At 46.5% G+C, this 16,735-nt stretch overlaps 1 protein-coding gene across 1 annotated transcript in view; it reads left to right on the top strand.

The window, feature by feature from the left end:
- Window positions 1-16,735, top strand: part of ARHGEF17 (Rho guanine nucleotide exchange factor 17) — a 195,873-nt gene that overhangs the window by 143,733 nt on the left and 35,405 nt on the right. Inside the window, exons 3-5 of the mRNA XM_084845386.1 lie at window positions 6,661-6,843; window positions 12,592-12,708; window positions 13,773-13,865. Of these exons, the coding sequence (XP_084701512.1) occupies window positions 6,661-6,843; window positions 12,592-12,708; window positions 13,773-13,865 (393 nt within the window). The remainder of the gene's footprint in view (window positions 1-6,660; window positions 6,844-12,591; window positions 12,709-13,772; window positions 13,866-16,735) is intronic.

Genomic DNA, 16,735 nt, shown 5'->3' with positions numbered 1-16,735 from the left:
TTGCGAGGAACCCAGGGTGGCTTACATAATCCCCCTCCTCTCCATTTTATCCTCACAACAACCCTGTGAGGTAAGTTAGGCTGAGAGTCAGTGCCTGGCCCAAAGTCACCCAGTGAGCTTCATGGCCAAGTAAGGACTAGAACTCAGATCTCCCGAGTGCCAGTCCAGCACTCCAACCACTACACCACACCGGCTCTGGGTATGCAGCGCTGCTGGATTTTTGTGGCTCATGAACAGAAGGCTTTTGGTGTGTGCTTTTGGTCCAGTTTCAGCTGCTGCAGCCCATCAAACCAGCTGTGTGAAGGATCTTTCTTGTGGCGCTTGGAGTTGCATGTCTGAGGCCAGACAGTTTAATACAGTAGAAAGCATTTCTTCTCTTTTGATTGACTGTCCGGACAAATCAGAGCTGACTCCACACAGTACATGGTTGATTTGTGGGAGTCAGTGCCCCAAATTCTGGAGATGGCTGCTAGCTTAGATGGCTTTGAAAGGGGGTTAGACAAAGCTATGGAAGAGGAGATTTCTGTCAGTGGCTACTAGTCGTGATGGCTATAGGCAACATCCAGGTTCAGAGGCACTAGCAGTTGGTCCTTTGTCATTGTACATTTCTGTTTGAGTGTACAAAAGGCATAAGAAGGAATTTGCTCTTGAGATTGGGACCCAAGGCCTTGGTGTTGTGGATGTATAACAACAGTGCACTCCCATCATTCAATGGCCGTGTTAATGGGAATGATGGGAGCTGCAGTCCAACACATCTGGAGCTTGTTGATCAATTTCTGACATGACCACTTACAGCACTGTGAATTCCAGGTCTTCCTCCTCCTTCATTCCCTAACCTTATGTGCTTCTAGCCCGTGTGGTTGTTTCTCCTCATCTTTCTTTGCATTTTCTAAACTTAAATGGATCTAAAACTGAGCTTCTTCTCCATCCTCCTGGTGCTGCAGCTGTTCCTTCTGTTTCCCTTGTCTTTTGGTCCTCCTACTATTGGCCCTTCCCACCCACCCCAGGTGTGTCTGGAGGAATTTTTTTTTTAAACTCCTCATTCTCTTTTGGGGTTCCTTTATGCATCCTGTGCAATAGACTTACTAATGTCAGCCTTTTCTTCTGTGTCTTTACCACAATGGTTTTACTTAATGCTCTGAGTCTTTTTCGTCTCTCAGCCATTGCAGTGCACTCAATCTGTGCTTTCTGAGACACTAATTTCCATCCCTGTATATCTGTTCTATATTATCCTGCTTGTTCTGGCTATCCTGTTCCTCGCTTTGACCTTATATCACCTTGGTTGCCCTTTTGTTCTCCGCTGGCTCTCTGTTCCTCAGAGACTTTCACATCCCAGTGTCTGAACTGGCAGTGACACAACAGGAAAGAGATCTTGAGGTCATGGTGGATAGCTTAATGAAAACATTAACTTGGTGTGGCAGCTGTGAAAAAGGCAAATTACATGTTAGGGGAAGCTAGGGAAGGGATTGAAAATAAAACTGCCAGTATTGAAATGTTTTTCTAGAAGTTCACGGTGAAGCCACCTTTGGGATATCATGTCAGCCTTCTGCTTAACCGCTTACCTGGTTGCCGTTGAGGACCAGAAATTCTGTGCAGGGAAGTATGTGAAATTCTCTCTAGAACGAAGGAGGAGCAGAGCGAGCTGGCAAAGGAGAAACAGAACACTTTGTTTCTCTTTCGCCATCCCATTGTGCATCTAGCCTGCGGAAAGATACATTACCCTGCTTTTTCCACATAAGAGGGGCCCCTCTTACAAGTTAAAAGCCAGTGAGTAATTTTTTTTTGCAGGCTAGTAACTTGGGGGAGGGGGGTTAGTAACAAGGCAGTATCATGTACAATTCTGGACTTCCCCCTCTCCAAAGAGATATCAAAGAGATGGGAAAGGGACACAGAAAGGAAGCCAAAATTATAAGGGAGCTGGAGACCTTTCCTGTGTAGAAAGTCTAAAGCTTTTTAGGCTTTTCATTTAGAAAAATTATGACTAAGGGGAACACGATAGAGGCAAATTGAATTATGCATGACGTGGAAAAAGCAGAAAAGGGGGGTGGGGTTCTCCTCTCCCATACTCTTAAAACTCAGGGGCTGCCCAATGAAACTGATGGCAGTGGATTCATGATGGACAAAAGAAAGTATGCTTACATGCAAAGCACATTTAACATGTGGAATTTGCTGCTACAAGGGGTCGTGACGGCGACTTGCTGTCAGAGGCTATTTACCATGATGGCTAAATGGTGCCTCCATGATCAGGGGCAGTATACCACTGAATACCAGGTGCTGGGAGCAGGAACAGAACAGGGTTTTGCCTTCACATCCTGCTTCATGACCTTCCCAGAGTCAGATGGCTGGCTAGTGTGTGAAGAGGATGCTAAACCAAATGGATCAGCAGGGCTCTTCTGGAGTACTTATGCTAAAGTCTGCTTTGTGTTTACACACATTTACGTTATCTTGCATCCTTCCTCTCTCCTTTTATTCAAGAAGCATATTAATATTATTTCCTTCCTGGTCTCTTTCACTCTGTCTCTTTCACTCCGTTTTTATAGAACTATATCTTACCCAACATTGGCATGGGCCTCATTCTCTCTGTGTTTCAGCAGCGCTTGAAAACTCTTTTTTTTGCCCAGGAAATTCCATCTAAACCATCCTTCCCCAACCTGGACCCCCCCTCCAGATGTGTTGGACTGCAGCTTCCAGGATTCCTGGCCATTAGCCATGCTAGCTGGAGCTGATGGGAGTTGAAGTCCAACACATCTGGAGGGCACCAGGTTGGAGGAGGGTGTTTTGCTCCCCTCCCCATGGCCTCATCTCCATTTCCCTTGCTGTTTAGATTTCAGACCTATGTACATGCAGGGCCCCTCTCTCCGTCCTTTATTGTACAGCTAAACACATAATAAATGTTATCCATTTTCAAAGTCAGCACCATATTTGGATAGTCCAATGAGCCTCTTCCTCTGGGCAAAGGCGCTTGATTCAGGGCTTGATACATGGTTGCAGCCCCAGAGAATTGCTAAGAAATACATTTGGGGGTTTAAATGTCCACTTGGTCTGGTGGGAGGCGGTAGATGAATCTCAGAAGTTGGACTTGCCAGTGCTATGATGTCAGCATCTGGCTTCAAGCACTTAGGAGCATGCCCCAAAGCAATGAACTCTGGGAACGGCTGTAGTCACCATGGGAACCAGAGAACACTGAATTAAACCGTCAGAGAAGCGGGTGGGGCAGGAGAGCAAAATTGACACTGTGAAGATAAAATCTTTTCAGCAGTATGTCATGGGCCTCTATTTCTGTCACTGTCACTCTCTTTTTATTTGCGGTCCACCAATCACAACATGATAAAAAACAGAACATAAATAAGAACTAGTTACATGAAATAAATATATAGACTTGCATAACAAAGTAAACTTGAATTAACACGAACACAATTAAAATGCAATCATAGGTGATCTAATCGAGGGGTAGGCAGAAGGGAGATCTCCAGAATTTTTGGACTTTAGCACCCAGTATTCCTGACCATTGGCTGTACTGGTACGGGCGTCTGGGAGTTGAAGTGCAAACCATCTGAGGATTACCATCTGCCCACCCCTAGTCGGTACTGCGACGTTTAAAAATGTTGCAACTCACTCTGTGATTAAGATATTGGAACACTCCAGTAAAATGGTCAGCAGGGATTCTGAAGAATGGAAATAATTGTGTAGAGGAGTATATTAAAGTTTTCCTAGGCCCCCTGATGAATACTACAATTAAAAATCAATGTGAGACCATGTATTCCTCACCACAGTTAGAGAAGCAGCATCTGTCATTTAGAGGGACCCCGTTACATCTGCCTTCTAAAAGCTTAGAGGGGATCGCATTAAAACACACCAAGAAAAAGCGTTTTCTGTATTTGGGAAGAGATCGCCAACATAAATAAGACATCCCTTCGTCAGAGTCTGAATGTGGCAAACCCAGCAACCTGCGGAACATGGCTCCTGAGCTCCCACACACACTTCTTGTAAATCAATATCCTGTCATAGAATCATGGAATAGTAGGGTTGGAAGGGGCCTACAAGGCCATTGAGTCCAACCCCCTGCTCAATGCAGAACACGCTAAACAGTCGTCTCTGTTTAGCATGTTCCCAGTTCATGGATAACAAATAACTAGGAGATATTCCTGCTGAGGAAAAAAACTGTAATAGTTCTCCTCCCAGGTGGACTCGTATGTGTCTGCCATCACCTGAAAGCCAGCGGACTTGGGAGTGAGTATAAAACAGCAGTGGGGCTATTTATTTAAAACATGTATATACTGCTCTTCAGCCATTGATTCCATTTAAAACAGGGACACTGAATCTCTTTCGGCCTGAAGGCTGAATTCCCTTTAAGTGGGGCCAGGGAAAAGGAGCATGCATGTGGGGAACCCTGGAAGGCAGGATTGGGGCCCCAGGTAGGCTGAGTTTGGCCCCCAAGCGTAAGGCTTCTGCACCCCTAGTTTAAAACAATAAATTATATTCAAGAAACAAACAACTGAAATACTGTTATTAAAACATGGGTAAGATACTATTGGTGATTATTTTATTACTCACACAGATGATAGCTTCAGCCCCTTCCAACACAGTCAGGTTATGCCTAGAAGAATTCTCCTGGCCAATTCACAGGCACAGTGGAGGACCCATGGACGTATGGGGAGCCTTCCGTGTTGTAAAGGGCATCACATTTGCTCCAGACCACACAAAGAACTCATGAAAGGGAGGTGGCATCATGGAGATATTCTGGAAGGGTGTTCTGATACAAAGGACAGCAAAGGGGAAAGAGCAGAGTTTGTTGAGGGAGCAGGAGTCCTTCCGACTGTGGAGGATGCTGGCGCTGGAGAAGCCAAAGTCAGAGGTAAAGAGCAGAGAGATACTGGGGGGCAGGGGGCAAGGCTATGGAGGGTTTTGAAGGTAAGGACAAGGAGCTTGTGCAGGGTAGATATGGGTGGACCAAGGCAAGAGAATGGAAGACCAGGGAGGAGAAGATTTCAGTAGTCAAGGCAAGAGACTATCAGGGCACGGGCCAGAGCTTCTGCCGAGGGGACAGAGAGAATTGGAATGGTCATATTTTTGCTCTTAGAAGCCTGATCCCCTTTCTGGAAACTGGAATTTGGTCCTGTGCACTCAAAATCAAGTTTACCCAGAATTCCATTGCTGCTTCAGAGAAAACCACACCACAGGGCAGTCAGAAATAACTTTTGGTGCTGCCAGGGGCTTCACAATTAAGCCAGCCTCTTCTCCAGCCAGTTTAACCATAGAACAATGAGACGTTTATTGAACAGGACAAAGGCAACCAGTCCCTCTCACCACAAAGCTAAGAGAGCTGCAGCTTTGTTCACTTGAAGGATGGGGAAGTTAATGGGAATTTAGAAGCCTTTAATTCAGCACAGTGACATTCCTGGAAAGACTCCTGACTTATTCACACATGCTATCCTTGAAAAGAAGAGAGAGAGAGAAAACACACTCATGAATGCCAAAAATGGCAGAGGTCACGGACAATGCGTAGGAAAGGAGAAATTCAATTTGGCCTGGCTTTTTAAATACCTACAACACACTGAACATTTTTTCCACCTCAGGAAAGTTCCAAACCTGAAGCAACCCTGACATTGGCCTCTTTCAGACACAACACTAAACTATTGTTTGGCATTACATGCATGAGCCTTGGGCTCATGCAGCCCCCCTTCCTTGTTACTGGCTTGTTTCAATAAATCGTAGTTAAGACTAACCACCATTTTTCTGGGTTTGGACATAACAATAAACTGTGGTTAGTTAAGAATGGAAGTGAACGCTTCTGTTCTAAGGGTTATACCAGAGGAGGGGGCTCATGCTGACGAGCCCAGGGCTCATGCATGTAACTAGTCTAAACCACCATGTCACATTACATCCAAGCAAAAATGTTGAATCAGTACACTCATGCCCGCACACAGCTTGATATCTTGCAGAGATCTTCCACTCGTAGCAAGGACTTGATAAGAACAGAAGGTCCCTGTGGGATCAGACTAAAGTCCAGCTAGTCTAGCATTCTGTTTCCCATAGTTGGCCAAAGAGATGCCTCTGGGACGACCGCAGGCAGGACATGAGGGCAGCAGTCCAGGCAACAGTCTGGCAACTGGTAGTCAGCACACGGCACCTGAACCAATGATGAGTGACGACTGACTGGGTGATGTGATGGAGAAGAGAGTGAGGCAGCGTGGATGCTCTGTCCGTAACAGCCTTTCCTAACCTGGTAACCTCCAGATGTGTTGAGCTACAACTCCCATTCTCGCTGGAATGATGGGAGTTGTAGTCCAACACATCTGGAGGGCACCAGGTTGCGGGAGGCTGGCCTATAAGATCCGTTGGGACTCATTCATATAGATTATTAAGTTATTTGTACTGTTGTTTTTTGTGTTTTGCTCATTTATTATTAAATTTATTAATCGCCCATCTGGCTGGTCATCCAGCCACTCTGGGTGCTCATGGCTCAGTGGTCCCTCTTCTTTGCATGCATAAGGACCCAGGTTCAATTCCCAACATCGTCAGTTAATAGGATCAGGTGGTAGGTCATGAGAAGGCTCTTTCTCTGCCTGGGACCTGGGAGAACTGTTGCCGGTCAGGAGACAACACCATGCAGCTTCCTGTGTTACTAAAACACCATTTGTTTTTGTCCCTTCCCTGCAGGGTTATATGAAGCCCCTGAAACTGCCGGAAAATTCTGTCCTCTGTGACCCTTCTCTGGTGGACGAGATCTTCGATCAGATCCCCGAACTGTTGGAGCATCATGAGGAATTCCTGGAGCAGATCTCTGAGTGCATGCAGAACTGGCACGAGAAGCAGAAAGTGGGAGACGTCCTGGTACAGTCTGTAAGTTCAGCTTTCCAACTTACAGAACGTATTAGCCAACTTCTAAGGGGAAGGGTAGAGATGGGAAGAGGGAAGGGAGGTGGTAAAGGGGAAGCTTGCTCAGGCATTCTGAACAGAGAATTTGTATTTCCCGGGCCTCCATAATGAAGGCTGAGCAGAGGTCAGCAACTAGCGGCCCATAGGTGAAATCTGGCTTCTAAATGGATGAGTCTTCCTTTCCACCCTGCTCTGCTGTCCCCCCTTGTCTCCAGCCATCCCCACTTTCTAAATCAGGAGTGCAGAACAGTTTTGGGGTGGGGTGTGGTATTGCCCCCCACCCTGTTCCACACAGGCCAGTTGATGTCAGGGCGCATGGCCCATCCCCTGACATCACATCAAGGGCATGGCCCTGCCCCCTGACATCACGCCCCCCTTTTTTTCTTTGTGTTGGAAGGAGGCCACCCTGCACCCCTGCTGTGAAGTTCAGAGACAGCAGCAGGGAGGACCTCTGAGGGGTTTCCTCCAGACCTGGAGCCTAAGACCTGACCCCTGGAGGGACTCCAAGAGACAGCGCAGGCTAGTTTGGGTGCCCTACAGGCCAGAGATTCTAGACTCCTGTTCTGAATAGAGCCACGGTTGTCCCATGACCTCCCCAGCCTCCCTACTGCTGTGAGATAAAGCCCTAAACAGCTTGGGACCAGGTTATCAGAGAGAGCGCCTTCTCCCTTACCAGCCTGCTCAGTCACTGAGGTCATCAGACTGAGGCACTGCTGGTGCTTCTGCATGGGCCTGCAGTCCCTTTGGAGTCCTCCTTGAAGTAGAGCCTTCAGTGTATTGGCTCCATCTCCTTGGAACTGCCTGCCTGTTGAAGTGAGGCAGGCACCAACATGGTTTCGTTTTCAGCACTCGCTGAAGACATTTTTATTTGAATAAGCCTTCCCTGACTAACCAGCCACAGTTGTATTTGCATAATTTGATTTTTAAAATTTAACTTTGTATTTTGATCCCTTTTTTCCTTGCTTTTTATTGTTCAACATGCAGGAATTTTATTGGATGTAGAACAATATAGAAGTCCTGTAAATAAATAAATAAATTTCTGAAACCAGATCCCACCAGCAAATCTCATGCTCACACCTGGCACTCACCCCTGGGCTCTAGTGTGCTATTCCCTTTGTCTTGTGGTCTTCTGGGGTAGCTGCTCTGTTTTGCCTTTTGCTCTTGTTGACACTCCTATGCATTTCGCACCCAGCCCAATCATTCCTATCAAATAGCCTATCAGATAGTGATCAAGGAACTGTTATTTGAGATGAAAATGTTGATTTCCAGGTTTAGATACCATGTGTTCTGGCTTTCATCCTGGCTAATAATTGCTAGTCTACAGTCTCTTGAGGAAAAACTGGGACAGGACACCAGCCAGACTCCATTCTTTTTGCAGGATCAATTGTGGCTTGACCCCTTCTCCATTAACCTTTCCACCCATTCTGGTTGCTAGAAATTTAGTGGCCTTCTTACATCCTATAATAATTATTCTACAAGGAAATGGAGTTAAGAGAGGGGATCTCACTGGGGGATGCAGTAGGTCAAAATGTGTGCTGGATTTCCTGCAATCTAGGTCCCTTTTGGCTATTCAGTCTTCAAAACCCATGAAGGGCTAGAAACTTAAACATGGAAGTTGCAATTCTCAAGATGCTAAATTCTGTGGCACATGGCGCAGTCATGGAAGCATGGAGGTTGCATGCAGATCCTGTCCAAGGGCCTTCTGAAGGCTATCCTTCTGAAGGCTTCTATCCTGCCATAGAGACTGTGCTTGCCAAGGAGATCGAGGTTTTGATTCCCAAGCCAAGAGGGCGGTTTTGGTTTGAATCCAGGAGCCTGGAGAGATGGCTGCCTTCCTGTACTCTAATAAATCCCCATCAGCCCCTAGCAATCCACCAGCCTGCTCTCGCGCTCTCTGCCTCTCTAGTCCTTTTCCCTTGAAAGTACTTTTCTTGGAAAGGGCACAGAACAGATGCTGCCGCTTGAAAACAGGGGCCCTGGGAGAAAAGCAACAAACAGTGATGAAAGAGCCGTCTGCAGGAGATGCTCAGTATGCCAGCCACATCCTCATGATAGGCGTGAAGTTGGCAGCGAGAAAGGGTTCGCCGTGTGGCATGGCCAGGCTGCTCGTTACACAGTTCCCCCTGCGCAGCCCTCCACGTCTTTCTGAGATGTGTACAACTCCCCCAGCTCTTTGAAGGAAGCCCCCTGCTCAGCTCCAGCAGCAATGGGACAGCGAAAGCTCTTTCAGGCTGCTGAATGAGGTGACCTGGCCGAAGGGGCTGAGGGCCCTTGCAATGAAGGTGCTCTCGCCCTGCTTCCCCAAAGGAGAGGGGAGCGTGGCTCAGGGGCACGGCGCAGTCCCTGCGGCCTCGGGTTGTGTGAGTGGGTCTGGGCTGGATGGTCCCACAGTGGGTGGGGACCTCCGGTCTCTGCCAGCGCAGCAGTGCTGCGATCTGCTTCCCTGATAAACATTCGGCCTTCAGAACCATTTGCTCCCACAGGGCGCCTTCGTCATCTCTCACCACTTTACATGCACGTCTAGGGGTATTTTCTAGTTATTAGCCTGGCAAGTCGTATCAGGCTGTTTTCACTGATGATACAGAGAGCCATTTTTTCTGCTCCTAACATGTTTACCCAGAAGTAAGCCCCACTGATTTAAGTGGAGCTTACTTCCAAGTAAGTATGGTTTGGGTTGCCGCCTAAGAATCGGTAATGATCCCCCACCCGACTGCCCCAGCAGTTAAACATGCAAGTACCTGTAATCAGGTTTAAGCATGACTGGAAGCCCTAATTTATTTATTTATTTCATTTCTATACCACATAATAGCCAACGCTGTCTGGGCGGTTCACAAAAATTAAAACCAAACAGCACACAATAAAACAATTTAAAATATATAGAACATTAAAACCACAATATAATAATACAACCACAATAACACCTAGCAGCAGTGCTAATTCTCTCATCTGGAAACTCTGTTTTGGGAGGGAGCTGGGATTACTTAGTGATGCAGGAAATGCACTCTGCACATTGTCTCAAGGAGCCTGCCGTCCACAGCTAAATCCTGGCTTTAAAAGCCAGTTCTGATTCCAAGATGCAGCTCAGATTAAGCCCTGCAGGGCACACCGCCCAGGAAAGCTCCCATTCAAAGTCAAACAATATTCCTCAGAAATAGTACCATTTAATTCAAAAGATTGGGTGGATGTGGATTTTCATGCAATCCAATACATGTCATCTTGAATTATTCAGGCTGCAACTGCCATTCCAGCAGGTGGTACCAAGGAAGATGGGAAGCTACGCTATTCCACCAGCCCTGCTGAAAAAAGCTTAATTTTCTCCTCTTCCTTTCCCATCCCTTTTTCCTTGTATGTCGTGCCCTTTTAGATTGTAAACCTGAAGTCAGGGACTGTCTTGGCTGCAGGAGCCTTTTTGGCTGGAGAGCAGGAGAAACAGACTTCAAATAATTAATAAATAAATAAATAAATATTAATTGGTTCATTGGTTAGATGAATCAATTACATGCTTTGAAACAACTAAAACATGCCCCCAAATAATCATGTAACATTTTTATCATCATCATTATCATCATCATCAGTTCCAGGACTTAACAAAATTGCTGGCAGCAAGCTCCATATTAAAAAAAGATATTCTCCTTTTTCTCTCACACAGGAGAGGGCAGTGCCTGCTTCTACAACACATCTGTGCTTTATATATTTTTTAAAAACCACCCAAAAACAAAGTATACTTGTTGCTCCAGAACTATTGCTTTTTCCCATATGCAAATTTATGCAAGCTTAATCTGTTAATTAATCCTTTAAAGCTCATGCAATGAATTGACTCAGATTTCTTTAAGTAGGTGTCCTAATATTTTTCTATAATCCTTCTCCTAAGGCAGCCTTCCCCAACCCGGTGTCCTCCAGATGTGTTGGACTACAACTCCCATGCTGTCTGGGAATGATGAGTGTTGCAGTATGACAGATCTGGGAGGCACCAGGTCAGAGAAGAGTGTCAGAGTGCTTTGTAGATATTATCTCGGTAATCCTGACAACACCTCTATAAAATAGGAAAGGTTCCTCTTGTGCAAGCACCGAGTCATTACTGACCCCTAGAGGTACGCCGTTTTTCCTCGAATAGCCCAGTATAATTCTGAGACACGGTGTTAGAGGCAGTGGCTGAAACAGATCAGTTGTCTGCTGAACTGAATGAGATGGTGGCCTCCCAAAATGGCAGACACGATGCTGATTAGGTATTCATGCTACCTCTCTTTTCTGCAAGCAGATCAGCAAAGCACTCAAACCATGGAATTTCTGTGCTTGTTTATAGCCCAGTCTGCAAGCTGGATACACTGGGGAAACTTGTGTTGAAGTCCTTTTGGTTTCAGGGAGACGCAGGCTGCACATCAGCTGAAGGGGGCACTTTCCCTGCCCAGCACTGAGAGGGGCTCTTTCTCAGCACTGAGGAGGGGAGAGGGCTTATCTCTGATCTGCAGTGGATCAGAGATAAGCCTTTCTCCCTGCCCCAGCGCTGAGAAGGGCCAGCCCTTTTTCTTGCAGCTGATAAGCTCTCTGCCTGCTCTCAGGACTGAGCAGAGAAAAGCTGCCCCCGCCTGCCCCCTGTATCTGGTCGGCTGAGGATTGGAGAGAAGTCCATTTGCCAGGGGATGGGGGGAGAGGCCTGGGAAAGAAGCTGGCAGGCCACATGGGGACCCCATTCAAGTTGCAGATTCCCCATGCCTGTTGTACTCACTTACCTGGGAGTAAGTCCCATTGATCCTAGCGGGGATTACTTCTGTGTAGTCCCATACTGGATTGCACTGTCAATCAGTTTGAAATTATTACCTTTATTTACCAGATGCATATAACTTGGTATTTGGGGTGGAGGTTTAAAGAAAAGTGGTCTGGAAGGTGATACATTTTGCTCCTGCTTTCTTGTTGTAATGGCTGGACAAGGAATGGGGTTTATGGTGGTATTGGGCAAGTGAAAATGTTTGATGAAGCATTCCCCAGACAGCTTTGCTTCGGGGGTGGTATAGAAATGTAATGAATGAATGAATGAATGAAATCCCCAGCGTCTTGATTAATCTGGGCCACCAGCCACTTCAAGTGCAGCATTAGCTCACTAGCGCAAGGCCTGCCCAAGCCACAGAGCACGGGCACGCTAATGCTGCAGGCAGAGGCAAGGTGACCAAGTTTAAGTGAGCTGCCAGGGGAGCACATGGAATGCGATGTACAGGGGGAGTGTCATGCTATTTATTTATTTATTTATTTATTTATTTTTACATTTCTATCCTACCTCTTTTTTCTCTTGCAAGGAACCCAGAGCGGCTTACATGGTCCTCCTCCTCTCCATTGAGAATGGATTTCATATAGTGCAAAGCTATATGGTTTTGGCATTGTAGATTTTTGTCATAATACACTGCATGCTTTTTAAAAAAAGCTTCGTATTAACAGTTCCTAATTTTCTTTGTATAAACTGTTCTGAGCTTACAGGGAGATAAAAACCTGAAGAAATACTAATTAATGAACTGAAACCCTCCTGTTTAATTGGTTTGTAAATTACAATTTCCAGGTGCCTAAACTGAACGTGACATGGCTCTTGGTGCTGTCATAACCTCCAAGTTTTCTTCTCTATGGCATCACTTGGGATTATTCATTCATTCATTCATTTCATTTCTATACTGCCCAGTAGCCAAAGATTACATGTCTTATTAAGCCTTTTGCTCCTTCCTCCAGTTTTCCAAGGACATCCTGGTGAATATTTACTCTGCCTACATCGATAACTTTCTCAATGCCAAGGATGCTGTCAGGATCGCCAAGGAAGCCAGGCCAGCATTTATGAAGTTTCTGGAGGTATGACATGATCTCATCTCCTTGTCTTGTAAAAATAAGAGGTAATTTAGCTCAAGCCTTCCTGTAAACAACGGCCTCTGGCTTTGAAGCCTCCCTGCCTCACCACCCAAAATCCAACAGACCTCAGGTCCACGCAGTATTCAGGCCCCCACAGGGTAGGCCAAGGTTTTTGCTCTTCTGGCAAATTAACATTTCGTCTCCCGCCGCCCCCAATGTCTTCATATGCTGACCAGAATATGAATGGCACATAACACATGAATGGTGCAATCCTATGCATGTTTAGACAGAAAAAGTCGTAGAACGCCCAGCATGTCCCAGCCAGCATTAGCTAGCTGGGGCATACTGGGCATTGTAGGACTTTTTTCTGTCTGAATGTGCATAGGATTGCGGGCTAAATCATGAAGAGTTCACCAGGATACTATTTCCTCATTTTCACTTTTAATGTTTCTATGGTCATCTTAATGCCCCCAATTTCTATTTTTGTTCACCTTATCAACCAACATATATTTGATTTGCCAGACAAATTTGTTCTCCTCATTCAGGCAAGCATCCCACTTTTTAAAAAGAAGTCATCTTGCCTTTTAGAATGTCCTTGACTCTATTCATTAACCATGTTGGCATCTTCTTGTCTTTACTGGTAACTTTCCTAATCCATGGTATACATCAGCTTCCCAACCTGATGCCTTCCAAATGTTTTGGACCACAATTCCCAACACCCCCAGTCAAGAGAAGATGACAGGATTGCACCCTAAGTTGCCTCTGCCCCTCCTCCAGACATGCAGGTAGCCGGTAGCGCTCTCTCCAAGAAACTTCCCCAGCTGAATCAGGCACCTCGGAAAAGTTGACAGCCCAGGTGGTTGCCTAGTTTGCCTCTGTGGTTGGGCCAGCCCTGATTTCTGAGACCTTGGGCACAAGGAGGCCATCATTCTTGGGTGAGCCACAAAATGTGGTTATTGTACAAAACCATCACTTCACTGACAACCTTGCACGTGCGGACAGAACTTCATCTCAACTCATATACAGGGATGGTTTTACATCTCAGGCTCCTGTTTTTCTTTCTTCAGCAAAGCATGAGAGAAAACAAAGAAAAGCAGGCACTCTCAGACCTCATGATCAAGCCAGTGCAGCGGATTCCACGCTATGAACTTCTGGTCAAGGTAAGCCGAACTGGATTGGCCATCCTGTGTTGTTCATAGCAGAGCGCAATCCTGCTGTGGAAGAGCAGCTTCGTTCCGCTCAGCCTGGCCATGTTATTTTACGCCTCTGTTGCCCTACCCATGTTTATCAGATTTACTGTAATTTTATTACTGTCTTGATGCTGTTGGATGGCTTAGGTTTCCATTGGGAAAGAAAGGTGGAGTATAAATTGGATGATGAATAAATCAGTGTTGTAAAGTGGATATTCAGCTTGTACTATGGAGATCTACATTCCTATCTCCACACAACCATGAAATTCACTGGATGACCTGTATGGCTCTTCTTATGTTCTTCAAATGGGATTATTCTGTTGTTCTACCCTGAGCAATTTGGAGGAAGGAAGGGCTCCAAATGCAATAAACACTTAGGAGCCTTAAGAGCTAGAAACTTGTCTAAAAATGAAAGCTCAGGTTCTCAGGTTGTTAAATTTTGCACTCCATCAGAGAACTGTGGGATACACTCTGCTCTGGCTGTGCTAAGCCACCATCCTGGTTATTTTGGATCTCTGCTTCTTAACCTCCTGAGATAGGATCATTTAAAGCAGGGGTGTTGAACCTCTTTCAGCCCGAGGGCCAGATTCAGTCTTGGAGGGGCTGTCGTGGCATTACAGTGGTGGGCGGGATCACAGATAACCTCATATTTTCGCTTAAAGTTCATACTGCTAATAGGAAGCCAGGAAATTACCAAACAGGAGGGAGCCAGGAGAAGGGTGTGTGGCTGTCTGGAGAAACCCAGAGGGCTGGAATAAGATCCCAGGCAGGCTGGATTTAGCCCACGGGCCTGATTAAACAAACACTCAGAGCATATCTCCTGCCGAGAGGAGGTGGTTGCATCCTTGCTCCTTAGACAATGAGGCAATAGTCCTCACAGAAGGCCTCTTGCCCAAACCCCATTGAAATGAATGCAAGATGCACTGGAGCAGTGCTGTGTTTTTGCACAGCCCCCACATTTCAGTGGGACTTGGCATGGATGAAACGTTCCGGGATGGGGGGCGGTTTCCAGTTCAGTTCTCCCAACTGTTCTGCTGCCTGGATCCCGGATGGTGGGCTGTAGTGACAGCTTGCTGCATTCCTTGGATACTTCACATGCCTGAGTCAGAGCAACCGGCTTGGATCCGACTCCAGGAAAGAGCCATTACTCACGCTGCAGCACCGAGGCCACCGTAGCCCAGAGGGAGCGGGAACTTTTTGGTCAGACGGGCTTGATGCATACAGTCCAAAGGACTTAAGCATGCCATGCCTGCACAGCAGCCTGCTTTACAGAAGCCCGAGGAGATCAGGAAAGGGACGGAAGAGGCGGCATAGGTTGGGCTTCTGCTGCTGACTGCCAGCTTTCTTTGCCAAGCGAGGCTTGCAAAGGCCTGACGAGAGCCCCTCCGCCTGCATGGTGACTTGCTGCTAGCCCTGCATGGCTTGCCAGGTGGACAGTCCAGTCTTCAACTTATTATTTGTACAGAAGTCCCTGTGAAATCAGTGGAACTTGAACTCCTAGTAAGGCATGCTTTTGAGGGTAGCATTAAGAGCTAGAAACTCGTTGGTCGGTGTCAGGGTCAGATTAAGTCATGCTGAGGCCCTAAGCCACATCAAGATTCAGAAACCCCATACCATAAAAATAAAGAGAAAAAAGTGTATTACATTATAATAGGAAGGGCAATGAAAGGGTACCACCCAGCATTACGGGGGTGCTTGTAGTTAAACAGTGTTAGATAGCCTTCTCTGAGGATGTGTATAAAAGCACTGATAAACTGATTTGAACTTCTTTTAATCTGGTTCTAGTTTGCGCTTATTGCCTCTGATACGAAATGCTGTGTTGCCACGCTTTCTCTATATAAGGCAACTCTGCTTTATAGAGTCATGCCAGACTTTCCAACACATTTAAGCCAAAGCGATTTCATCTTAATTATCTTAGTTATCTCCAGCATATTTAGCCATGGCTTACTTGGCTTCCTCCTAAATCTGGCTCTGGCCGGTGCGTGTGTTTTTTAAATGAAGTGGCTTCTGCATGAGACAGTTTTGTGCTGGCCAGTAGGACTGTAAAGTTGAAAGGGACCCATCCATTTCCCAGCAAGTTTTCCATTCCCTCTCCCACTATTGCCAAAGCATCCTCGACAAGAAGATTGTCCAGCCTTTTGGGTAGGGGTGCACAACTCATGGCCCGTGGGCTGCCCGTGGCCCCTGGACACAGGCTGTGTAGCGCCCCCTCCCACACTCCAAAGCAGGCCACACCGCTGTTTTCTCACTGCTAATGGTGGCACAAAAGAAGCAATGCCCACTGGGGGGAGGGGAGGAGGTTTAAGCCTCCTCCTCCTCCCTTAGTGACCCGAGAAGCGATTTTGTGTGTGCGCGCATGCAAAGCCCAGTGCAGCGCTCAGGGCCAAAAAGGTTGTGCACCCCTACTTGAGGGAAAGAGCTGTAGTGCAGTAGCAGAGCACATCCATGGCATTCAGAAAGGCCCATGTTCAGTCTTAGGGCCAAACTAGGCATGATGCAGGAGTTCTATGAGCAGATGTCAGTCCTAGGATTGCAGCCGGGAGGCTCATGATGTAGGCACCTTGCTGACGTTAGGCCAGTTTGTGTCTGCCTGGGTATCCTAGGAACACTGCCTTGAGTTCCATCACGGAAGAAAGGCAGAAAACAAACAAAATTGATTAATCGGTGAACTTTTTTTTTTTTTTACTTGAAAGCAGCCGCATGTATGTGTAACCTTTGTAAACCTCCCAGACAGCTTTGGCTATGGGGTGGTATAGAAATGTAAATCATGATGATGATGATGATGATGATGATGATGATGCCTGCCTGCACACACCCCCCGAAGCTGCTGTCGGCATGAA

Source organism: Heloderma suspectum, chromosome 3 (genome assembly GCF_057233095.1).
Source record: "Heloderma suspectum isolate Gila_16-S chromosome 3, 16-S_ref, whole genome shotgun sequence".
Taxonomy (NCBI): Eukaryota; Metazoa; Chordata; class Lepidosauria; order Squamata; family Helodermatidae; genus Heloderma; species Heloderma suspectum.
The sequence above is the reverse complement of the archived record's forward strand: the minus strand, read 5'-3'. Positions and strand labels throughout refer to the sequence as shown.